The sequence below is a fragment of the Gasterosteus aculeatus genome, chromosome 7 (genome assembly GCF_964276395.1).
Source record: "Gasterosteus aculeatus chromosome 7, fGasAcu3.hap1.1, whole genome shotgun sequence".
In the NCBI taxonomy this organism is placed as follows: domain Eukaryota; kingdom Metazoa; phylum Chordata; class Actinopteri; order Perciformes; family Gasterosteidae; genus Gasterosteus; species Gasterosteus aculeatus.
In genome coordinates this window covers 8,063,997-8,089,315 of record NC_135694.1, presented here as the reverse complement: position 1 = coordinate 8,089,315, position 25,319 = coordinate 8,063,997, and the positions used below count along the sequence as shown (strand labels likewise).

The 25,319-nt window shown below is 44.8% G+C and overlaps 4 protein-coding genes and 2 non-coding genes across 8 annotated transcripts; 4 read left to right on the top strand and 2 right to left on the bottom strand.

Moving 5' to 3' along the window:
- Positions 1 to 2,467: 2,467 nt before the first annotated feature.
- On the bottom strand, positions 2,468 to 8,224 carry zdhhc21 (zDHHC palmitoyltransferase 21). 2 transcript variants are annotated; one of them, XM_040181869.2, is made up of 7 exons: positions 7,369 to 8,224; positions 7,177 to 7,275; positions 6,803 to 6,914; positions 6,479 to 6,617; positions 6,245 to 6,361; positions 5,632 to 5,675; positions 2,468 to 5,135 (listed from the first exon to the last, which is right to left on the bottom strand). In XM_040181869.2, exons 1-7 carry the CDS (start codon positions 7,520 to 7,522, stop codon positions 5,003 to 5,005), a joined length of 798 nt encoding a protein of 265 aa, XP_040037803.2. In that variant the 5' UTR covers positions 7,523 to 8,224; the 3' UTR covers positions 2,468 to 5,002. The 2 variants fall into 2 exon arrangements, with proteins under 2 accessions (XP_040037803.2, XP_040037804.2); XM_040181870.2 differs by having other exon boundaries at positions 6,245 to 6,358; positions 7,369 to 7,522.
- plaa (phospholipase A2-activating protein) lies at positions 8,213 to 14,213 on the top strand. Of its 2 annotated transcripts, none has more exons than XM_040181868.2 (14): positions 8,213 to 9,024; positions 9,494 to 9,687; positions 9,775 to 9,875; positions 10,013 to 10,133; positions 10,218 to 10,385; positions 10,504 to 10,639; positions 10,819 to 10,988; positions 11,144 to 11,295; positions 11,367 to 11,586; positions 11,764 to 11,829; positions 11,913 to 11,984; positions 12,162 to 12,269; positions 12,886 to 13,056; positions 13,527 to 14,213. In XM_040181868.2, the coding sequence occupies exons 1-14, from the start codon at positions 8,876 to 8,878 to the stop codon at positions 14,093 to 14,095; spliced, it is 2,397 nt and encodes a 798-aa protein (XP_040037802.1). In that variant the 5' UTR covers positions 8,213 to 8,875; the 3' UTR covers positions 14,096 to 14,213. The 2 variants fall into 2 exon arrangements, with proteins under 2 accessions (XP_040037802.1, XP_077962497.1); XM_078106371.1 differs by having other exon boundaries at positions 8,999 to 9,198.
- Positions 14,214 to 14,521: 308 nt separating this feature from the next.
- On the bottom strand, positions 14,522 to 18,386 carry LOC120822302 (zinc finger MYM-type protein 1). The gene is made up of 3 exons (XM_078106372.1): positions 15,490 to 18,386; positions 15,218 to 15,323; positions 14,522 to 15,121 (listed from the first exon to the last, which is right to left on the bottom strand). Exons 1-3 carry the CDS (start codon positions 16,992 to 16,994, stop codon positions 14,537 to 14,539), a joined length of 2,196 nt encoding a protein of 731 aa, XP_077962498.1. The 5' UTR covers positions 16,995 to 18,386; the 3' UTR covers positions 14,522 to 14,536.
- Positions 18,271 to 25,109, top strand: haus6 (HAUS augmin-like complex, subunit 6). The gene is made up of 16 exons (XM_040181865.2): positions 18,271 to 19,147; positions 19,245 to 19,340; positions 19,420 to 19,498; positions 19,810 to 19,942; positions 20,028 to 20,172; positions 21,185 to 21,247; positions 21,329 to 21,386; positions 21,467 to 21,640; positions 21,898 to 22,094; positions 22,363 to 22,492; positions 22,614 to 22,716; positions 22,818 to 22,878; positions 23,506 to 23,647; positions 23,743 to 23,856; positions 24,065 to 24,200; positions 24,356 to 25,109. Exons 1-16 carry the CDS (start codon positions 19,008 to 19,010, stop codon positions 24,979 to 24,981), a joined length of 2,397 nt encoding a protein of 798 aa, XP_040037799.2. The 5' UTR covers positions 18,271 to 19,007; the 3' UTR covers positions 24,982 to 25,109.
- Positions 20,813 to 20,940, top strand: LOC120823183 (small Cajal body-specific RNA 8). Its single transcript, XR_005712821.2, has one exon.
- LOC120823182 (small Cajal body-specific RNA 8) lies at positions 22,970 to 23,098 on the top strand. The gene has a single exon (XR_005712820.2).
- Positions 25,110 to 25,319: the final 210 nt, after the last annotated feature.

Sequence of the window (25,319 nt, the reverse complement as noted above, 5' to 3'; positions counted from 1 at the left end):
CGGCTGGTTGCACCGTGCGGCTTCGTTTAACAAGCACGCCTGCAGCACGCCTTTTCCACGCTGCTGGCTTTAATAAAGCACTAATTAGGAGCCGGACGATTTAATTGGTTCATGAGTGGGAGATTTGGAGGAAGTCTGTATCATTGAATTCAGAGGCTGGTGAACAGCTTGTTCCGTATGGTTTTATACGTGTACATATTATTCCGCTTTACAAGGAGAAGTTATTGAAAAAGCGTTTTTTTAAGCAAAATGTTCCTTTTAAGTGTTGATTAAACACATGATAATTACTTTTTCTTACTTTATGTGAATTGCTCACACAAAATATTCTTGAACCAATGCTTTGGGGTCCACTGCTCACGTGACTTCTGTCTTAAGTGTGGTTGTGTGTAACGGATCACACAACGCGTATCTGAAATGAGTCTCTCCTCCAGCGTTTAACCGAGCCCAAACGTAAGCAACACGTGTGGGATAATTGACTCTATATTTCTGACATTGTGCAGCTCATGTGAGCTCTTCATTCTTTGGGAGAAAGGAAACTCGTTCTCACAACAGAGACGCGTGGACCTTATTGATTTTGAGGGTCAAATCGATACATTTCATCGTCTTGATTGGATTAACTGATTCAAGTTCAACTTTTAATTGGATTTCTACTTTCTACAATGTGAGCTTATTCGAAAATCAATGGGCAAATCAATACCCCCACGTTCAGGAAGTTCAGCTGCGGCGCTGAAGACGGAGGAACGTAGCAAACACCTGCCACTGGCAACCCTTCCACGAGACTCGCTGAGGTCTAAAGAATGTAATTATGCCTTCATGAACAGTGACAAAGAACATAATAATAGTTTGTTAAAATATACAGTGGAAGGGGAGTATTGGATTCTTTTTTTTTGCAGCTTTTAATTGCCTAAAAGATGAGAAACCGAACAAAAAAATAGGTTATTGTCACATTTGAGGGATTGTTACTGAAGCAGTACAGAAAAAAGGCTTCTAAGAAAAGCGTAACTGATGTAGGGGATGACCCTAATGTCACAGAGGATGTATGCCCCATATGGGTAGAAATCTAAAAAATTACAAAGCTACCCATAGTTTGTGATCCGATCATAAATTTATCTTCCATCTCGGAGACTTAATCCTCGTCTAGGCTTGGCGAAACGGAGCAGAACACGCCAAGCCACTAACTCCAATCCTAGACAGGTACACAGCCTCCTATCTGAGAGATAACTCTTCCAAGCATAGTTTATGTTTATCAAGCATGCGGCTAATTATTTCTTTTGTTCAGCCAGATGCCAGAGACTGCACAAGGAGCAGGTGGTCACTCATTTAATTAGGCCAGTTGACCAACTATTAGCAGAGATTAAGACCACATTTAACCCAGAGCGCTGCAGACTCCTGCACGGCACCGACCCAAAGCCCCAAACTCACAAATACAATGTCAGCCCAGGCTCATTAAAACATGCTGCCGTCGTATTTCATGACAAAAACAGTTTGGGGATATTAGTTCTAAGGATTTCCTATGGGACCATGCATTTCTTTCTGTACCTACAAACATGTTTTCAGAGATATTCAACACGTCTTTTGACATGTAGCATAAACCATAATAAGAGAGAGATCACTTTAAAGCATTAGGGACGTTGAAATCGTAGTCCTGGGATTATGAGGTGTGAGGCCGATGTTTTATTTGTCATTGCAAAAATAAAACACTGTATGGACTTAGATATTCAAGGTTTTAAAGACCAAGCCGGTTGAGTTTGCTCAAGGGAGGAAAAGAGTGTGTGTGTGAGGGGGGGAGGTGGTTCAGAGTATGTTTAAAACATCTTAGACAACACACATAGATTGTGTTCACGGCTCATGCACACATTACACACGCCTCACTGGCAAGAACTGTTCAAGACAATGAGCATTGTCTTGAACAGTTCAACTGAGAGACAACTGAGCTGCTCCTCCGGCTCTTATTGTGACACATTTTACCGAGAATTAAACACCGGTCGGATCAATCGGGCAGTCTGACTTTGAAACTGCAGAGTGCAATTAGCGCAATTTCGATTGAATGAAAATTCAGATCAGACCACAGATTTTGGTAAAACTGAATATCTTTACATTTTCATGATTTTATTTTTCACTCAAATGCTACTAGTTTATAGTAGTGGATATTAATCGAACGTCATTAAAGGTAATGGGCGTGTCTAACAGGTTACAAAGATCAATCGTATCTTATCCGACTGTGGCCTTCTGTGACATCACATTTCACAGGCTAATTAATTCCCTTCACAGACAAAGGAAACCAATTGTCTGCAGTCGATTTATATCTACTTCTTTCTAGACATCATGTAGGAAGATGTAACATACGCGAGACACATTTATGCTGCTCCTCCAAAGCCTTCTGTACACATCTGCATTTCATAAATGCTGCTTGTGAAAATGCATAAGTCATGTTTATTAGTTTTATAAAGAGGAGAAAAGGGTCTGCTTCAACTTAACCAGAATCAAATTTATTGTATGAGCATGAATATGGTATTTTATATAATCACAATAAATAGCTTTGCCGCATTTCATTTCAAAGGCTTTTCTAGACATAACAAATGATATAGCAATATTTATGGTGAATTCATGTTATCCCTGTTTCAGTGTTTGCGGTCTGAACAATGAAAAAAAAAAAAAAACTTTCAGAAAACAGCAAATAAAGAATGTGAACAAAACCAAGAGTGTGAGCAGGGCACATGTGTACTCTCAAAGGCTCCGTCAGGGCTGGATTCTAATCAAATAAACTCAAGCCTGTGCATTGTTCTATTTCTATCAACACGAGGTGCAAGAGGAGGATATCACGTGGAACTAAACACAGCAGTGACAGTAGTGTTCATCTTGGCTTCGGTTACTTAAGTATAAACACGTAGGTAAATCTCATAATCCCTGGTTGGTGAGTAATAAATGACACTCTTCAAACCAGTGTACATACTTCACAATAAACAGGTGTTTCCACTACTGTTGTAACAATACAGATGGCGTTACATATACACAATAATTATTGCTTTCAAAAAGGATTCGTAAAAGAAACTGAAACTGAACACGCACTTTTGGCCGACCCATTATCCCACCACCAAACCACGACAAAGCAACCACAAAAAGCACACAAACATCCCCAACCTCAACCCGATATAAAAACCACTGAGCAAAGTGATCACCACACACTCATGCAAATGCAAACAATCCCATTCCGGGGACGATAAAAACACAACAGAATCGTAGATATAATAAAATACAACAGAATTGACACATAAAATACATACAAGTTCAAGTGCAGACCTTTTCTTCGAGAGTATAATTGATCCCCTAAAACAGACTGTGTGCTGGAGTGAAAATCAGCGCATTACATTTAAACTGCTACGGTCACAGATTTAGTGAAAACATGCATTTACTGAACGCTTGCTGACTATTGCAACATTTCCCCAGGTCTTTGGCTTTTACGGAGACAAACGCGAAGGTGATGTACTGTGAGAGTAAAAAGAAGACCTAGAAAGGCACTTAAAACTACGTGGATATTGTTATATTTCGCAGATATGGCAAGCTTTGTTTACATACAGGTTTATTTAGGCGATTGACAAGTATTAAAGACAATGACAACCATGCTATGCCAGTATTATTATGCACTGAGTCATCTTCTACTTAAGTATCGTTTTTAAATGTAATAAAACCTCTACTACATCATAACAGCAAACTTATACAAATAAATGTGTTGACTGTGTATGTGATCACATGGCGACAAATTTGCTAGTGTTTGTATTACGTTTGTGTTAAGATACGCACGTATAAAGCCACTGGTTCGGACACATTTAAGACCTAAATGTGACAGCTACAGCACTAACGTCACAAATGACTTAATGTGTTAAAAAAGAACGTGTGCTACAGCATTGTAAGGGCTATGTTTGACTGAGCAGACAAGCTTAACAGACTAATTTAAGGGAAAAGTTACGTATTTTTGGATCTACGGGTGCAGGGTTACTTGCAAAGAGGGAAATGATTATCCTATAATTTATGGCAGGAGAGTCTTGACCTTATCTTCTTACTTATGGCGAGAAAGCAAATAAGGGTATAAATCCACAAATGCATCATTGTTCCTTTAACCTGCGCATGTTTAATTGTATGTGATTGATGTGAATTGTGTGTGACTCAAACCCTTTCGTAGGAATTCACTCCAGGTTCTGATTAGGTCTTACTATTATATATTAATATGCTGTGGAATTTCTGTTATACTTAGAGAAACAGCTTGATCACAAAGCAGGTTTGACTACGACCGAGACCACCTAACCTTATAATACAAACTTGATTTCTACTTTTGGTGAAGTGTTACTGTTTGCATGTGTCATAAAACGTTCACATAGAAGTATTCAAGTTGTGAACTTTGTTCTGGAGCCATGCTTGATAAAAAACTCACGTGGTAAACAAAACATTTAAAGGAACAATGCATGAAAACATTCAGGAATCATCAAATGAACAGGAATGCATTTTCCAAGCTGGAGGATCGGCAACCAGACAAAACAGAAAAACACATGCACTGCGCATGCATGACAAATAAAAATGACATAGTTACAGTAAAAGAAACAAGGCACGGACCTTATACTAAAAACCGCCTTCCTGACAGACACACTTGTTCTGGCTATAGCTGATTAAAGGTCAGTAGTAAAGGCTCTTTGTTAAAGTAACCTGAGAGGGGTCCCTTTGATCAGCGTCTTTCAGCTTAAAACTTCCATCATTCTGATGCAATTAACCATTAAAAGTGGTTTCCAAAAAGGCTTAAAGGAGCAGTCCCTGGGTACTTCTCGGCCCTGTTCACTGCCAGTCTGGGCTTTGTGGAGAAATGCAAACAAAATTTAAAAAAAAGATTCTCAAAGAGTTTCCAGAGAGACAGAGACCGCCGCCCGGCTCTCGTGGCACGAAAAAAGAGGCTGACGGAACGGCCTCCGAAGTGCGCACCGAGCGGACGCGAGGTACCGTGGTGCCGCCGGGGCTACACGTGGCTGCGGAAGTGGGGGCCCCCTTGGATGGGCTGTCTGCTCCGGAGCGGGATGAGCCACAGGAGTTTCCAGCGAGTGCCGCAGACTTCAGCTAACGCCCACTGCCAAGATCTCTTTGAGCTATATCTGAAAAGTAGAATCATAAAAAATACATTTGGGACTGCTGGGACTGGTAGAGGGTTAGCGTAGCTTAGCACAAAGACTGCGAACAGGGCCAAACAGCTAGCCGCCGGGGGAACAAAATCCACTTACATGCAGCTCCAAGGGGCACTAACTGATATATGCTCGCTAGGGTTCTCTGATGGAGGGCCTGAACGCCGCAAGGTGATGACAAATCTACCAGAAATGAATTGCAACAAAACCACACGCTGTGATTTTGATAACTCTGCCTTCTTTACGAACAAAGTAAACAAGAAACCCCCTTTAAGCCGGGCTTTACAGGTGGTGGTGGATGTATTCTTTGCATTTTGTCCCCTTAGGAAGGAGCCATGCTCACCGCATTTTCCAGTCCTTATGCTAAGCTAAGACTAGCTTCGTGGACAGACATGGCAGTGGTGGCAATCTACTGAACTCTCGGCAGGAAAGCGAACCAGTGGGGCAAACAAGAGTGAAGCACACTCACGTTTCATTTGAGAACAGCGCCATTTTCTCGATGGTTGTAGTATCCTGTAAAGGGGGGACATGGAAAACAAGATGATCATTTCCCGTAATGATAATTATAATACTATTCAATCTTTGTCAAACGTTCTTTTTCGGGGTAAATAACAAAACACGACTACGGGTCTGTCATCGTTTTTCACGTTAGCTTAAAATGACCTTGCATGGTAACAAAATCATGTCGCCGCAAGGTATTAAGACTGCATTAAAAGCGGTCACTGCCTGCATGTACAAACACTTGCATGCCCGACCCCAGACCTCGTCTCTCGTTTCGTTTCTATTGATCGCTCCATTACTACCATCGATTGTTTTATTTTTGTGCTCCGTGTCATTCGGTTCCGTCTGCAGCTGTGTGTGCGTCTGCCTCATTTCGAGATTGCTCTTGAAAAGAAGAAAGAATTTGCTTTCAATGAGGCAAACAAGCTGAACAATACAGCAAATGTGGAACACCGCGATTGTTTGACGGATGCAACAAAGCTTGGGAAACATTTGCTGTATTCGGAGAAGAGAAGGCATATTGACGTGGGCGTGATAAGAGCAGTAGATGTCATTTCCTCCGGCCGTTACGCGGTACTCACGGAGAAGATGCCGGTCAACTGGGTGTAAAACAAACTGGTCATGCCACCAAACATGACCAAACCCGTGATGGTTGAGAGTCGCAGCAGAGCCAGTTCATGGCGCGTTGTAAACTTCTCCTGGCAGAAGAAGGAAGAATGGAAACCCTTTTGTCATCTTTATATTTGGAACAGAGCATTTAGCCTCCTCGCGTTGCAGTAAATAGACTGATTTTCTTATATTCCTTCATAATGTACCTGGTCTTGTCCGGTAAGTGGTTGAAAGTAGTAGTACTGGCAGAAGTCCAGTGCCAGGGTGAACAAGCTGAGGACCTGAGTGTAGAAACAGAGCTGCAGGAATAGCCAGTGGTTGTCTTCTCCCACACAGTTATTGATCCTGGAAGAAGGCAAACAGGATTTAATATAATACCTTAAATCCTTCTGGGCTATTTTCATGAAAAATGTGTTTTTTCTCAGAACTATATTTGCAGTAAAAGCCTTCGCATGATGCTGTTTTCTCTCGTCTACTTGTCCACATGGTTTTCTGATGTGTAAAGGAGGGCCGTGTGTGCGTATCTTTACCAAGGACAGTGATGGTCCATCCTGCGAACACAGTGGCCACAACGACTGCAGTGGTGGGACCTTTTAGGCCTCATTAAGTTGCACTTATTGCACAACTCCCAGTGCTCCCGCTCTGTGACATAAAATTGGTGGTTATCACGCGTAGTGTTGCCCTCTGTCACAGACATAGTGACACATTAATAACATAGTGAAACCCCATTTACTTAAGAGTTATTGGCTGATAATCATTTCTCATGGTCCAGGTGACATTAACATTGCAGTAAATGTGCTTCGATTATATAACATGAGGGTAAAACTGATAAGAGAACAAAAGGCCATCAGTTGCTTTGCTTATACTAGCATAAAGATGGACACTTTAGACCGTGGATCCATACCAGCGTGAGGTATGTGGGGGTCCACAGGAAGACGGCCGGGATCCGCTGTGGAAGCTCTGACTAGGGCCGCTATGCAGAGTGCGGATGCGATGTAATAACCTGGAGGGAGTATACAGCGTTAAATTGAGTAATGCCAGTGGCAACATTCAAGATGTTGTCACCATTAGGAAGTTCCAAGAGGAGGACACTCACAAATGACTATCGCCCACGGAATGTGGCCCTCGTTGTAGTGTGGAAGCAGAACCAGTTTAGGAATGAAGACGCTGTTGTAGAGCCAGATTGCAAACACCATGCTGGTGCACAGCCAGCCCATGGGGTCCACCACGAAGTGCAGTCGAAGCTTCATGGCTGCTGGACCTCAGCCAGCAGGGGGGGGGGGGACAAGGGGGGGGGGGCGGCTACAACACACCCACACAATGCTTTATGGTGAGTGATCTCCAGATAACCCGACAGGAGTGGCCCGACTGAACGTCACCGTGCTCTCATGCGCACATAAGTTGATCAACTTGACATACGTGTTATACTGTGATTGTTGAATTGGTGCTTAAGAGTCCTTTCACCAAGCTGTGTAACACGTGAGTATTTAGAGTCAGAAGGTGTAGATGACTGACCCACAGCGAGATGACATTATCGAGATATCGTTATTATTTTAGAATACCGAGTGATGAAATTAAATATAGGCCCATAGAAAGAAAATCCCGACCATAACTACCGTACAACACCTTCAAGTGTTTTCGTTTAACGTTACAATTATCTGCTCATTTAACTCCAAAATTAGCATACAAAAGGTGCTGTTTTCGGAGAAGCTCGCCTGCTCCATCATTCATCCTCGCCGATCATACTGACAGCCGCGGTGCGCTCGGCTCGGTGGCCTCACCGGGTGAGCTTATTAAATCAACCCCCCCGTTCATATGCACATTATATGATTCAGCGTTTTAAGCGACATCCCACGGTACGATAAAACGACACATACTTCTTTCTGGTTCGCTGTCCTTCTCAGCTCACGTACCAGTGTGGCTACTTCCTCAACGGAGCCTCAGCGGGCTGCACGGGGGCAGTGGTTTGATACCTGTGGTATAAAAACATGTGTTTCCGGTTTACCTATTTTTCAAAATAAAGCATTTTTTCGGACCGAATTTTAGCGATGCATACAACAAATATTAAAGTAGCTCTCTACCAGGGGATTGCTGTCCAACATCTGTGTAGAAGATTTGTACTCTATAGGTGGGAGATGGCCTGGTGTTTAACGCAGGCACCCGGATTTGGCTGTGCATCCCATCGTGCTTTTACTTGAACAGCATTAGTAGTAATGTTGTATCCTGGTTGTCTACGACAGCTTTACTCAATTTATCGTGGACCGGTGAAACAGGTTAGAGCGCAGTGCAGCATCAACAACAGGGGGAAACTCTGCTTCCACCCGCTGGTGAAACACTAGTAGTAACGTTACACTCTGCTTCGTTCCCTTCCACAACTTAAACGTGTTTTTGAAAAGTTAATGTTTTAAACTTTTGCTGTGTTACAATAATATAAATTATGTTATCGAATAAAAATATATCAATGTAAATGTTGCGTTATTATCTGGCATGACATGTCAGTGACGTAATTCAACTTCCGCTAGCATTAGCGGCCGGTGTTTGTTGACAGCAACGCCGCTTAACATAACTCTACCGTGGTAGTTTCATCGTGTCGTCGGGGCAAAATGGCATCAGCGAACGCATACAAACTCAGGTGCTCCATCCCGGGCCACGAAATGGACGTCAGGGGACTCGCATCTGCCGTTTTTCCAGATGGAGCCTTCGTGTCCGTGTCCAGAGACCGAACCGGAAGGGTCTGGGTTCCAAACTCAAGGTAGCTAGCATTAGCCTGCTGCTGACTAACTAAATGTGATTGTTGGCTAGCGTTCGTTTCAGTTTTTGCGTAAAGTTAACCTTGTTGTCTGAAAAGGTGCCCCAAAAAAGGATGAATTGTTAGTCATTTATCGACCCCAATGAAGTTAACGGCAATACGTGTGGGTTAATGTGGGTAAGTTAGCTAACGTTAAGTTAGCTAGCAAGCGGTTTGCTAACTACTCAAATTAGCTTTGTCATTCATTCAACTGCCACTCTCCCCGGTGACAGCGAAGTTGAATATTCGCCGCCCGAATCATGGAGTGCTTCCCAAAGTTCACCAGATTTAGATTGGGATCATTTATTTTGTCTACAAAATAACTTACAGGCCTTTCTTTAAAATATTTACCACGCTATTGTCAACCACTTCTTCCCACTCGAGCAACACCGTTCATTCAAGATGTCTTTGCTCTCTCTCCCTCGCTCGACAGCCCAGACAACGGCTTCACGGAGATGCACAGTTTGTCTGGCCACTCCAATTTCGTGTCCTGTGTATGTATCATTACACCAAGTGAAACGTATCCTCGCGGACTCATCGCCACGGGCGGCAATGACAATAACATATGTGTTTTCACACTGGACCAATCACAGCCTCTGTTCACTCTCACGGGTCACAAAAGTACAGGTGAGTTTGTTGTGCCTCAGGACAATTACCACCTCACGAGCATCCTATTTGCTCCTCCGCTTTAACTCTTTCTGATGTTTTCCACAGTTTGCACTCTCTCTTCTGGGAAGTTTGGGACACTTTTGAGCGGCTCATGGGACACCACAGCCAAAGTTTGGCTCAATGAGAAGTGCATGATGACCCTGCAGGTGAGCTGAAGCCTCTGCATTGTATCTCTGTTAATCTATTTTTCCCTGATCTATTTTATCTGTGCAACGTTAATAAGCAAAAATATAATTGAGCGTTGTGCCGTAGCCAAATCTATGCTTGTTGATTCCCCTCGCAGGGCCACACAGCAGCAGTGTGGGCAGTGGTTATCTTACCCGAACAAGGCCTTATGTTGTCCGGATCAGCAGATAAGACAATAAAGCTTTGGAAAGCCGGTCGCTGTGAGAAGACGTATGAAGGTGAGCGTTTGCAGGGGGTCGATAAAAGGGAATTTGTATCAATTTGCCCAAGCTGAAGTACAACCTGTTTTTCTTTCTTTCCAGGTCATGAGGACTGTGTAAGGGGGCTAGCAGTGATCAGCAACACAGAGTTCTTCTCTTGCAGCAATGACACAAGCATCAGAAGGTGGCTGGTGACAGGCGAATGTGTACAGGTCTACTACAGCCACACAAACTACATTTACAGCTTGGCTGTCTTCCCCAATAGTCAAGGTTTGTTCATTTTTATTGACATTTAAGTGCTTTTTTGAAAGAGCCGAGTGTGAGACTTGTAACAGGAATGTAACAAACTGACGGTCATTAGTTATTTATGGAATGCTTTTTGGCTTAGATTTCATAAGCACGGGAGAAGACAGGACTTTGAGGATATGGAGACAGGGAGAGTGCACTCAGACCATCCGCCTGCCAGCTCAGTCAGTCTGGTGCTGCTGTGTTCTACCTAATGGGGATATAGCCATTGGTGCCAGGTAAGCCATGCATTCAGCATGCTTCACCAAACACATTAAAATGCCTTTTCCTTCTACGGTGTACTGCTTTCATGTGTGTCCTCACTCCTGTATTCAAAACTCGCGGTGGACATTTCTCAGATTTACAGACACCCAAAGTAGTTTTCTGGCTAACCCCGATGCTGCTTGTCCGCCCACAGCGACGGCATTATTCGCGTGTTCACACCGGTTGAGGACCGCATGGCGAGTCCGGAAGACTTGCAGGCCTTTGAGGATGAACTCTCCAAGACCACCATTGACCCAAAGACAGGGGACCTTGGTGACATCAAAATCGAGGACCTCCCCGGAAGGGAACACCTTAATGAGCCTGGTAAGAATATAGACCTGACATTTATTTGAGCAAATTGTATGCAACCATTGTATTTGGTGGTTCCGGTTCACAACTTTCACATCCAAATCTCTCCGATTGCCCAAAAATGCCAACGCTGTTCTCCCGTCAAGATGCCTTTGCTTACCTCCCCAAAGGGAATCGTGACGGACAGACGCGTCTGATCAAAGATGGACAGAAGGTGGAGGCGTATCAGTGGAGCGTCAGCGACGACCGCTGGATGAAAATCGGCGATGTGGTCGGAGGCTCAAACCAGCAGACCTCCAAGAGCGTGGTGTATGAAGGAAAGGTAAGGCCCTCGAGCTCACCGAGGAGGCAAACCACGCAAACGGCCACGAATAACTCTCCGTCTCCCCTCAGGAATACGACTACGTCTTCACTATTGACGTGAATGAAGGAGGGCCGTCCATGAAGCTGCCTTACAACCTGTCAGAAGACCCCTGGCTGACGGCGCACAACTTTTTGCAGAAGAACGACCTCAGCCCCATGTTCCTCGATCAGGTTGCCAATTTTATCATCGAGAACACCAAAGGACACGTGGTGGGACCCGCCCCGCCCGCTGGTGGCGACCCATTCACTGGTGAGGCCAAAGTATAGATAGTCCAGCTTGTTTTTTGCCTTTCAGAAACGGTGTGCTTTTATGCTATGCTAATTATGTATTATGCTAATACATATTTTGTATTTAGATTACTGCGTTTAAAGGGAATTAGACTGAATTGACGTCCTCCCTAAGGTGTTTTGTGTCTTCATCTAATAGGAGGGGCTCGGTACATCCCCGGGGCTTCTGATGACAGGCCGGGTTTCGGAGGCGATCCGTTTACAGGTGCGGTATCTTTACCGAAGGATTTTTCACAATCTGATTGCCAGCAGAGGTGTTGTTTCACAGCAGGTTCTCCTCCTACTCAGGTTCCGGGCGCTACATCCCAGGGTCGGGTCCAACACCAAGTGCTCCTGCGGGTGTGGCCGATCCCTTCACGGGTTAGTTACCCCCCCCCCCGAAGGAACAATGTCACGAGGCCATAAGATCTTATCGCTGACCAGAGATTGATTTGTGACAGATATTCAATGGCTGACACATTTCTCCTTTATAGAAAACGGTCCATTTTTAATGTTCAGCGTTTCTCTCATTGGATCACTCTGCTCCCTGCGCCACAGGTGGAGGTGCCTACTCCTCCGCCGCCTTCAGACAGACGGCAACCAACATCTACTTCCCCAAGACCGATGGTGTGACTTTTGAGCAAGCCAATTCCTCGCAGATCATGGGTGAGCATGTCATGGTTCGGTGTGATTGTGTGTCGGTGGCTTCACCGGTCTTAAATAAGCTGCTGGCTCAAACTGGTCAAATAGATATTTGCAGTTAAACTTGTGCAGAACACTTTATTTTTAACATCGTCCGAGCATGTGATCCTTTTAGACCAAAAGGTAAAAATAAAATGTCACATTACAGCAGTTCAGATCATATCTCATTACAGACTTCTGTATTTATCTTTTTATTTCACTGCTCTCACTGATTCAAAGGGGTGATGCCCAGTTTAGAAAACGTGTTTAAAATATATTTTGTTCACAATCTTGACAGTTTCAATTTCTCTTCACTCATGAGAAACGTCTTTTTTATAACTTTTTTTTTCTTTACACTGTTTTAACTGTCGTTCTTGCTCACTGTCAAAAACACCTGATTAAACCGCACCACCGCCACCACCACCACCACCACCACCACAGTCCTGATGAAGCAAAATAAACAGTGTGATAAACTCTTTGTAAATTTATATCTCTCTGTGGCTTTTTCTGCTAACTCCTAAAATGAGGATACTGTTTTCCCTAGTTCCTTTTTAGTCTCCTTTACTGTGACGGGGTTAATGATTTCTTCTCTCCTCGCCAGCCAAGATAAAGGAGCTGAATGGAGATGCACCTCAGGAGCACAGGCTTACCGAGGAACTTCTGGAAAGCCTAGAGCGACTGCTTGTGTCTGTCTCCGAGCCCAACTCCTCCAAGTCTCCCCCAACCATCCAAGAGATCAACCTGCTGTGGAAGGCTGCTCACTGGCCCGAGGGTACAAACATCTAATTCCAACCCAATTTATGGTTGTTTTGTATATTTATGGATAGATTGAATGGCTGCGGCTTGTGATAAAAATGCAACGCGCCGTAGCAAATTAAGTCACGGCCCAAGGTGGAAATATGAAGGTGAGCCCAATCTCGTTGAATCACATTTTTCTGATCCAGGCAGACCATAAAAAAAACTGACTGGTTTGTCTTATTTTACCATTTCTGGCTTGGTAGACACTACAGACACCCACTGGTATGGGCACGAGCGCTGATAGAGATTTTCATAAAGACTATTTTTAAAGGGCCAGTTAATAGTATTTTGGTGGGATCTGTTGGCAGAAATGGAGCACAAGATTTATAACTCTAGATGCCATCAAATCCTTCACACTGGCCCCCCTTTTTTTTTTCTTACAATTCTTTGCTTCATTACCGCTTACTAACTGAATCGCCCCTTTTCGTTTCCCTTGGACTTCAGAAATCGTGTTTCCTGTGCTGGACATTATGAGGCTGGCAGTGCGCCACCCGCAGGTTAACGAGAGCCTTTGCGGCGAGTCAGAGGGGGTCCAGCTGTGCAACCACCTGCTGAGCCTGATGAGGCCCGAGGGGCGTCCCGCCAACCAGATGCTGGCGCTGCGGACTCTGTGCAACTGCTTCGGAGGCAGGCACGGCCGAGCCCTCCTCATGGCCCAGCGCGAAACGGTGCTATCGCGTGCTGCCGACCTGACCGGCGTCTGCAACAAGAACATCCACATTGCCCTGGCCACTCTTGTGCTCAACTACGCCGGCTGCTTGCACAGCCAACCCGACCTCGAGGCCAAGGCCCAGTGCCTGTCTGTGGCCAGCCGAGCTCTGGAGACGGTGCAAGACAAGGAGGCGGTGTTTAGGCTGCTGGTTGCCTTGGGAACCACCGTGGCCTCAGACCAGACAGCGCAGGACCTGGCTCGCTCCTTGGGCGTCAACTCTCAGATTTCCAAGTACTCGGCGGTGTCTGATCCATCGAAGGTGGCGGAGTGCTGCAAGCTGGTTTTAAAAGAACTACAATGATGTTAATGATTTGAGGGGGTCGGGGGGGCAGCACTTCTTTCTTACTATCACTCTGTTGTGCTTGATCAGTCGTGGTGGAAATAATTGTATGTTCTGCAATAAAAAAAGGCAAATTAAATCTCTGCACACGATTAGCCTGTTTTTATTACTACGCCACCTTTCAAAAGCTCTTTGACTCGTGTTGGATGAATGTCGGTCAAAAGGCATGTATTGACTTGTGTGTAATTAACAGTGTAAAGTTATTCATTTGTAACACGTATGATTACTTCTGCCATTTTACAAATACCTTCAAGTATTGTTGGGTGGATCCAGAAATGTTCGAGGTATAGGGCCATCCAATCAATTAGAAAAAACCCAATATGATTCAGTGCAAAAACAATTACTGTATTGTAAATAACACGACAATTCAATAGATAATAAAATCTATTTAAAAACGTACATTTATTGAGAGTTCCCTATTAACAGCCAGTCAGTGTTGTGGGGAAACATGCAAATTATTTTTAGAGGAATTTCGCTCTTCCTTCCTTCCAAGTGGCAAAGAAACCTCTCGATGACCTTCTTGTTGAAGTCCGGAATGTCCCTGAGAAGTTGCTTCTCCATGGAGAGCATGGCCAGCGCATTAAGGCGATCGTGTGTCACCGTGTTTCTCAGGAAGGTCTTGATCCTCTTCAGAGTAGAGAAACACCTCTCGGATTCCCCCGTCGTCATGGGTGTGGTGATGAGGATCTTGAGGAGGCGGACAGTCTCCGAGAAGATGCTCTGAAGGTCGTTTGCTATGAAAAACTGGTACATAGCCACGGCGCCACTGCACGCCTTGAACTCGCTGTTGTCGTAGATGAAGGACAGCTCTTTTTTAAGCTTGGCCTTGTTCAACGCGGGGTAGGCCGCCACCGTGGTGTCGAGGGCCGCCTTGGGGAAGTTCGCCCTGTGTTGCGGGAAAAGCTCTGCGAGCAACAGCCTGGCGCCGGTGAGGTGCTGGGTGAAGGCGAAGCGCTCCGTGACCTGCATCAGTACGGCGTCACACACCTGTAAATGATAAAGCATCGGTTTAGAACTTGAAATAGAGCCGTTTTGATGAAAGGCATTCTGATTTGAGTCAAGTACATCTACACCTCAACTTACCTCTGTGGCCACCCTCTGTTCTCTTGGTCCCCGCATCCTACATTGCTTTTTGGGCTTGGGCTCCTGGTCAGACTCGCTGTCCCCACACACAGAGGACATGGAGGCTCTGTTCCCCCCCCAACAAAAGTTTAAGTTGCTTAACATGCAACAACTAGGCCTCTTCTACAAATTGACTTGGTGTGGACCTGCATACGCCCGTTATTACGGATTGTGTGTACCTGCATTATTACACAAATGTGATCATTTTCACCCGGTAGCAAATATTTATTTACCTAATTTTTTCAATGCTCTCCGTGAACTTCTCGACTAGTGCTTCAATGAACACCGGGTCGATGTCCTTCTTCTGCAGCTGGTTGGACAGCATGTCCACATGCGGCATGATCCTGTGGAACAAACCCAGGAAAAAAACGAAATCCTCGTCTTCAAGCATCTTCTCCAAGCCGCCCGCCCCTCTGACGGTCGAGGGGTCAAAGTTGCCGCAGTCTCTGATGGCCCGGCAACACTCGAGGAGCTCAGCCCTGTGCTCGTACACGGTGTCCACCGCGCGGCCGTGGAAGTCCCACCGCGTCGCGTGCATCCCACCGAGCGCCGCGGCGCGCTCGGGCGCCCCGGAGAAGAAGGCGGAGAACCCGCCGAGGTCCGCGAAGAAGGCGCCGATGCCGGGGATGTGCGACGTCGCCTGCCGCACGACGAGGTTCAGCGGGTGCGCGTAACAGTGCACGTAGCGCGCGTTTTGGTAGACCTCCGACACCTTGCGCTGCACGCCGCCGCCGCCGCCCCGCGTCGCGACGGCCCCGTCGTACGCCTGCGCCACCAGCTTGTCCTTCTGCCCGTCCGGCAGTATGGCGCTCAGCCTCTCCAGCAGCGCGCCGGCGACGGCGTCGGCGGTCGCGTCCCGGACGGTGACGTGCTCGAAGAAGCGCTCGCGGACGCCGCCGCCGGCGTCGATGTAGCGCAGCACGAGCACCAGCTGGCAGTGGGCGGACGCGTCGGTGGTCTCGTCCGCTTGGATGGCGACGCACTCCGCGCTCCTCACCTCCTCCACGACGTGATCCCTCAAGACGGACAGCATGCACTCCAGCAGCTCGTTCTGTTCCGTCTTCGACATGCCTTTGAAGGCGCTGGCCGTCTTGAGGTGCTCCTCCAGCACGCCGTCCAGGGACGCAACGAAGTCCAGTCCCCTAAAGATGCCCGTCGGGTTGTCCGGGTCGGTCTCTTCGCGCGCGCGCAGGGCCAACTCAAAAGGCCCGCAGTACTTTACGCAATCGATTATCTTGGATAAAGTGCGCCGGTTTTTGTCCACCTCCTCGTTGTGTTTCCTCACCGCGGCCCGGTGCCCGTCGTCCAGCTGGGTGGCGATGGTCGCTCCGCCCAGGACGGCGAGCTTCACGGCGTTGCTCATGTGTAGCACGGTGCACTCGTGTTTCCTTATTTTTTCGGAGAGGTGCTTCATGTCCTGCACTCCCGCGCCCGTCCACGAGAGATCCGTCCCCGGTCCTTTAAAAAGCAGGCAGGGGAAGCAGAATAGGGCGTTCGCGTGGGCGCATCCAGCGAGCCAGGTCTTCCTGCTGTACCAGTCACTGGAGAAGCTCCGCTTGAGCAACTTCCCCTTGACGCCAGTAATCTGTCTTATTGTGAGTTGAGGTCGATCGGGGCCCAGCTCTTTTACCAGTAATTTGTCCGCCATAGTTCTCCGCGCAAACGGCTCCTGGAGGAGAGATTTTACCGAGTTGCGGTTCGCTGTCGGGGGAGTGACGCTAGCACTCGCCATAGTCATGTTGTTCAAATGGAGTTTGTGGAGACGTCTAGGGCACGACAACTTTGGCCCTTTGCTGGTTCTATTTGAGGACTCTGATTGGCTTTATTTTATGTCACATGATTTTATCTTTAATTACCAATAGGCCAAACGTCCTAACAGACCCGCCTCCTGTAGGTAATCCCTGCCCTTAGAGCCAGCGCTGCAGAGACATGCACACCGGGAGAGAACGGAAATGCATGGTAGCGTTTGAATTGTCAAAAAATTCCCTCCTAACGTCTATTCCTAAACACCAGTTCGTGACATCTGTGGAAAACGTCACGGGGGTTAAGGAAAGATGGTTAGGAGAATTTATGAGTTGAGAAGAGACAACCGCGGTGTTTATGGAATCCGACCATTTTCACTGAGCAACGTATTTATCATGCGACGGGAGACGCATGTTAGTGACGTCACTGTGTAGCGACAAACACTGTTTCGATTTACCACCTTTTTGCTAGATACAGCAACTTTTCCGACTACTGTGGCAACTTTTTTTCAAACAGCACTCAGCAACAAATTTAGCTTTTTAAAAATATATTTTTTACAACTTTTGTAGTCAAAGAGTGACTCAAATGCTAAAATGGACGCATTTTCCCTCTAAATGACACAGAATAAAAATATGCCCGGCTGCAAAAGTGCATTGTGAGTGACTTCAACAGTTTGTTAGCATGTCAACCAAATACCAATAGACTATAAAAATATGTGATAATGAACAAACAAATCTAAACTACATAATGTATATTTTGCCAAGATGAGCAGTCATTTTTTTTACAATTGGACAATTTGAATCAAGCCCGTATCGAGATATATATATATATATATATATATGTATATATATATATATATATATATATATATATACAGCTGACCTGGAGCACCCCTTCTTGAACCAAGTAAAAAAGAAAACAAAGGATAATATTAAATGATAAAAAAGTCAATATTTGTGTTATTGAAATATGCAATGTACACAGTTATATTTGTAAAATATTATATCTGCGCAAAATATATGCTTTTTCTGTACGTCCTTTCATTCGCACATTCTGGCGGCGCTTGGGGCAATATCATGATTGCCCACAGAAGGCTGGTCTAAGAAGCACTTCAGACAATTGCTGATGAAATTTAAAAAAAACGTGGGACATACAATTTAGCCAATCAGCATCTTTAAATAGACTCAGCCTCGGCAACATTAGTTTTGCATTAACTTTGTTCGTTCTCATCAAGGCTAGTATGAAAAGGTGGATGGCGGTCTGGAGAGCTTGGTAAAGAGCTTGGATTTTTATTGCCACTCAAGCAGACGAAACGACTGACATATACATATCATATTGTTTGTTTGAAATATTATACTAAAGTGCATGTGAGGGTAAAAAAAATAAAAAAAATTCAAGTTGGAATACATAATCAATATTTTACTGCAAAATGTGTACTTTGATACCTTAATTGTTTTGCAATAACTAAAACTGTGATGTTTGCTGACATTGATTCGATTGCCTTACCTAGAAGATGTTCCAACAGCAGCAGTTGGTTACATTTCGTATTTAAAAACATAATGTTTAACATTAATTAGTCTGAGGCCATAATGCTACGATAAAACCTAATTGACCAAATGTGTAACAGAATGTTAACCCGGAAGTAATAGTTAACAACATCCGGGTCATTATTGGAAAAAAAATTGGCGGTTTGTGTTCGTTGTTACGCTTTCGTCTTCCGACCAAACTGGGAAATATAACTTAACACGTATGAAATCGAGCGTAAAGTATCCGGACCTTCTCATATACCACTAGTGACTTTCCTCGGTGGTGTTTGTGGATTCGCGAACACATTTGTAAATGTTTGTTATGTGGACGAACTCGAAACCAGTTCGAAAGCTAGCGCAAGTTAGCCAACAGTGAACTTTTTAGGTAGCAACTTAAGCTAGCTAGCTGACTGGCTTTTTCATATGTGAAAGGCTGTATTTTTTTTACCAGTCGCCAGTGCATCTTCCCACATTGCCTAAAAATGGCAAACCCGGTGTTGTTGCAGAAAAAGAATGGACGATACCTGTGGTTTTCTCTTCTTGGGCTTGGATTTCAACCAGACGCTGAAGTGCAGTTAATGGGTGGCAAAACCAGCAACGTTAAACACATTAACCTGGGACCGTGAGTCAACTTGTTTTTGTGGATAAAGTTAGCACAACAACACAGCGTCATATAAAAGGTAAATGTTTGCTAATGTATCTCGTTGCATGGCCTGCAGGAATATGTTCGACAAACCAAACAAGGATGCCTTCTACATAGTGACCCATTTCCTGTTGGAGAGACTCAACCCGACACGTTTTCATGAGGAATACAGGTAAATAATCCACAATCCATATAGAATTTCCTGTTATTGTATTGTCTAAAATGAAACGTGTTTTTTGGGTGGGGTTTAGGCACTGCTGGCCTGTTTTGAGCCATAAAGTGGATGCTGACTTCCGCAAAGTTACCTGCGCTTGGCTGCGAGAAATAATGGTGAGCATTTCAGTGTTACACCGCTGTCCATTTTACAATTTGCCCACTTTTTATGGACCATTTAAACACCCCATTTATATCCTCGCAAATGAGAAATCCTGTACATCTTTGTTTCCTTTGTTCCCCGGTTTTCCTTTCACCGATGTCTCTCCTTCTCCTTACACACATAAATCTTGATCACGTTTTTTTTGTACAACATGCGAGGGACATGCATGGTTCTCTGCAGTAGAAGTAAACCTTTGTTTGTAGATATTTTCTTTTTGCGTGACTATACTTTAGTTTGTAACAAGGACCCATTTTTAACTGTGTAGGATGAAACTGAAAATGCAGGATCCAAAGTGGTAGCATCCGTGTTCCTCTCACCCGGCGGCCCCAAGTTCATCAATGTGATGCTTCGCTTGGCCAATCATGTCATGCTGCAAGAAATGAAGACATTCACCGCAGGTAGGTGTAGTTTGAATACTACCAGCAGCTTTAAGTATGTCAATCTTTTTATCTGTCACATCATCTTGTATATTGTCACTTTCAGATAAAAGCTGGGTTCCTGAGGCTGCGGCGATGCCTGCTTCCTCCTTAGACATGGCAACGAAGAGGCACAACCTGATCCATACCAGGTTTCTGAAAGCCGCAGTTGCTCAGGATCGTTTTCTACGAGACTACCAGAGACGAGCACAGTGAGTCCTTGGTGGTCTGTATTGGCAACTGGATCAAAATAGATCATTTATGTAGATGGAAGCCTTATATCTTACCACCACAGTAAATCAGCAGAGGTTATGACGTTAAATGTCTCTGTCTTGCTCAATAAAAAAAAGCTTTTAAAGAGAAAATTCATTTCAGTTTTTATATAAAACTAACTGAATAACTTAAAGATATAAACGCTCCATTAAATAGTTTGTGAATACGTGAGACACATTTAATGGCTTTTTTGTCATTGTTTTCAATATATTACTTCTTCTTGCAGTTTATTGTGCTGGTTCTTTTTCTTCAGTTGATGTTCCATCTTTTATTGGCTACTTGTTTCAAGCGACACCTGTTTTCTGTGTGATCTAATTACTAGCTAACGAGGCCGCCTGAAGGTGTTTGCAATCAGTCGCCTGGAAAATCAAAGCTGAAACCAATTTTGTTAGCAACATGAAGTTCAGCCATCCAGTTCAGCCATGTCATGAGTTAGACCTGTGCTCTTCTTCTGCTGGGAAAAGGTCTCTTAAAATGTGCACTGTGTTGAAGATTCTAGACGTGTAGAGGAACGTAAGCGTACGTCTGTTTTATGTTTCACTGTTTAGTATTTGAAAGGATTATTGTATTTGCTTATGCTGGGAGGCAGATACCTGGGCACTCCTGAGTAGTTCTGTCCGCCACTAGTCTCCCTACAGCATCCCTGCTCTCTGATGACCGAGGCGAACTGAGAGAAATCGCCACGGACAGATACGGAGCAGACAATCTTTAATTCTACATGATTCATAGCTCCGCTTTAATGCAGCTTTTTGAGCTGAGGGGACAACTTAATGAAAGTAACAACCTCAGTCTGATTATGAAATGTTGTTGTATAAGCATGTACAGTAGATTTGTGGTCTCTCAGCTGGTTCTTTTGACACATCTCCCTCCTCTTATGAGGCCACTTGAAGCTGTTTCCAATCAGTTGTCTCAAATCAAAGCGGTTTTCCCCTTCTTTTTTTTTTTTTGAAGGGTGCTGGTAAAGTCCATGAGGGAAATAAGAGCAGAGGGTGCCAAGTATGATGAGCTACTCAAGTACGTATTCATTTTCTTTCCCCCTCCCCTCATAGTGCTTATGACTGAATCCAGTAGCTCAATCTGTCTTTGTACTTTCAGGCGCCACCACAGTGATTCGAAGCAGGATGGGGTTTCTTTAGCTGAGAAGACCAACAGGGTATGTAGTGTTTGTAAAAAAACTCCCTAAACATGTTTTTATTTTCCCTGGAGCTTACAGAAGAACTTGGTTGTCTTCAGGTGCGCTCCTTGTGGTCAGACATCGATGGAATGCTGTCGACTAACAAAGAGGAGCAGCATATTGTGGAGAGCGTTTTGAAGGGTGATGTAGACCAATACAAGCTGGACGGGACGGATCGAGTCCTGCAAATTCCTCGCAGTCTGCTGGAGAGAATTGAACAGCTCCCGCATCAGGTAGGAATGATGATATGGGTCCGCTCAACTTTTACTTGTCATTATACTGCTGGTTTAGTCCTCAATGTTTTGTTTGGATGCAGAATGCTATTTCTCAGCAATGAGAGCGCTTGACAATTTAAGTTAAATTTAGACAAACTGAAACATCCCTAAAGAAGATGTCAAACCAACCATCTTCAGTCCAGCCATGTCAATCCATAAAGCATCCCTTTGACTAGTCTCACTGTCGTTTTGGTTTGCTTGTGGCTGTTTTCCAGTTGAGTTCAGGGCATTTGTACGAGGGCGGCCAGCTGAACCTCCTGTGTGTGCTGGAGCTGACGAACCATGCGCTGCAGCTGCTGAGGGATGAGCATGTTCGGGTCTCTCGTGCCCCAAAGCCTGAAGTCCGGCCTCAGCAACTGCAGGAGAGATGTCAGCAGATGGCCCGTGCGCTGCAGAACCTTCACCTCATCAGGTATTCATTGACCCTCACTACATGGACAGGATGCTCAACTTTGCTTGGTTGTATAGAACTTGATATCAAATAGAAATGCTGGATTCTCAAAAGTGCATCTTTTATTTGAAGGTTACTGAGGTCAATATGTGTATTTATAAATCTGACTGTTATGGAAACCGTGACTGTTGATGGTAATCATGGGGAAGAAGCATCTAAATAGTATTTTTGTTAACTGTAATAGAGATGAGTTTAGATCCAGCGTATTAACAGCATTTGTTTTTCCAAGACAGAGGATTTCCAAGGAAGAAATTCCTGAGGTCAGGACTACCATCAAAGAGTTGGAAGCTGCGTGGGACAGGAAGTGGATGGATACTCTGAGAGACACACCCCTAGTCTCTTTCCTGAATGACGATCCTGTAAGTGGCCTTTTAGATTTTCTAGTGTAACTGTATAATCCATGTACTTTAAAGTGGCAATCCTATACCCAGAAGGCATTTCACTAGAGTTCCATGTCTGTTTTTCATTGGCCGGGTTTAGACTCTCTGCTTCCTCTCCCCAATGGCGCCACTGTCTTTTGAACCGGCAGCTGACACTAGCTACAGATGTGGGGTCTTCTCCCAGTACCCTGCAACGCTTCTTGGTACGCTCATTCTGATTATACACGTATTGGGCATGTATTCATTTTCGCCTATCACAATGTTTTTTATTTTTGTATATATAATCATGCTTATCATTTTTCAGATAAGCCTGCAGAAAGTAAATCACCAGAGGCCCCCACCCCGAGCTCTACTAACCTTAAGAGGTAATGTAATGCACCCCTTAAGGGGGAAGTAAGCTTATGTCAGCGTTTTCTGTTTCACTGTTTAGTATTTGAAGGCATTGTTTGCTTATGCTGGGAGGCAGATACCTGGGCACTCCTGAGTAGTTCTGTCCGCCACTAGTCCTCCCTACAGCATCCCTGCTCTCTGATGACCGAGGCGAACTGAGAGAAATCGCCACGGACAGATACGGAGCAGACACTTTATTTCTCCATGACTTTAATTGTATGAATGAGAACAAAAAACACATGAATAACTGAGCTTAAATACAGAGGGAGCAAGGTACTGGAAGTATCGACCTCAATCTGATAATGAAATGTTGATTGTATAAGCACGTACATTACATGTCATTTAGCTGACGCTTTCATCCAAAGCGACTTACAATAAGTGCTTTCAACCAGTACACTTGTCAGGGTCATTGTATACACTAAAAGTATAAAAAAAAAAAAACACACGCCTCACCATCCATTCATCGGTCAACTTGAAGACGCATGCAGGGCGGTGGCCTCATTGTGAGGGGAATGTAATTGGTAAAGTACATATTGATGTGAGTCAGTGTGCACTGTGTTGGTTTTTAAATAAGAAATCCATGTTTTTGTCTTTTAAAACAGCTCCGGCCCGGCAACAGCTGTGAGGAGTGAAAGTCCTGCAGTCGCTGCTCGTGTTTCATCACAAGCGAATAGCTCTCTCGACTGGCTCTTTGACACACCTCCCTCCCCTCCACTGAGGGCTCCGTCCGTACAACCCCCTCAGGCCAGTGTTTGTATTTACCTGATCGGTGTAGCGTTAAGCTTCAATAATGAGTGTTAAACAATATTTAACAAAGCTGGGGTTCTTTTTTATTTTAGGCCAGTGTGAGGAAGACCGGCCATTTTCACCAGAAGGTGGCAACAAAGAGGACAAAGACTCCAGATAGGAGGGCTAATATATTAGACATGGAATGTGATAACCTCGCTGATCAGGTATTGTCTTTTAATCCAATGGCAATTTTTAAAGGCTGAAATATATGTTATAAGTACTGTCTTTTTTTATGGTTGTATCATTTAATAGAGGTGGAGAGTATTCATTTTTTAAAAAAATTTTTTTTTAATGCCCTTTCATATTTTTGTAAGATTCGTCTATGGGGCTAGAACTTTATAGCGGCAGTCCTGAACAAAGTGTGCATAATAGTTTGCAGATGCTGTAACCACAACCAGTCCTCAAGAAGGCCGAGCGACGGGTTTGGACTTGGACGGCCTTCTAGGCACTCTTCATGGAGATCCCTTCTCTACTAGAAAGCAGCTGACACGTACACCGGAGAGCTTGAGTGAGTTCTGAGCTGAAGCATTTTTTTCCTTTTTATTATTTTTAAGAAGAGTGAAATTCTGGGCAAGCGGGACTGACCAATCATCAGTTATTTAGAACGTCATTCATTAAGAATGTAGTGTCATAAAGCCTTTTCTTTTCTTTTCTTTTCTTCAGTTCTGGATGTGAAGACCTCCTGGCGAAAGGCCGTTGAGGAAGATGAAGCAGAGAAAAGCGGGCGATTGGGAAAGTTGAACTGTAGCGTGAAGGGGTTGCTCTCTCCAGTCAACGAGCAGGGCGTCTCCTCCAAGTCCAGTCTGTTTTGGGACACCTTCAACGCGGAGGCGCTCGACAGCCCAAGTGGGACGGGCAGCAGCGCCGTCCAGTTCAGCCTCGACCAGGAAACTCTCCCTGAAATGCCGAGCTATGACAGTCTGCTGAGCCTCGACGACGAAGCGGTGGACATGAAGAGTGAGGACGACGACGAGGAGCTCCTGTTGTCCTTCCTGAAGAGTGAGGAGCCGCCGCTGACCATGCGTCATCACCTGGCTCCGAGCCAGCGGGGGTGCGGAAATGGCTCCTCAGTGGAAAGCAGGACGAGGACACCGGATGTTAACGGAGAAAAGCGCGACCCGACAGAAGGGAGAGACTGGCCGACGGCGCCCGCCAAGTCAGTGGACGCCACGGACTCTGTGTTCTCACTGGACCTGGACGCGCTGCAGACGCCGTCTCCCCCCAGGAAGCAGGAGTACAGCCTCCCAAAACTGATCACATTCTCCCCGATAGATGACTTAAAGTGTTGACTGCATTCATGTTAAAACCACTTTTTGGTGTCACCACTGAATTTAATAATGTAATATTTGTTCATAGCTGTAAAATAACCTTTTTCATGCTAGTTTATTTAAAATAAACATTAACTGATTTAATAAAAGGAAATTTTCATTGTTATGTTTGAGGAGAGGAACCAGAACTAGTTTTTATTTCAGGGATCTGCTTGTACATTGAAAATATTAAGTCACTGTAAGGGTTTGAATCTTTACAAAGTAGTCTTTTGATTGCACTTTTAGGATGGTTGCAAAAAATGTCATTACTTAAACGTGCAGATGGTGTCTCAAAAGCTATCAAAACTAGTATGTGAAAC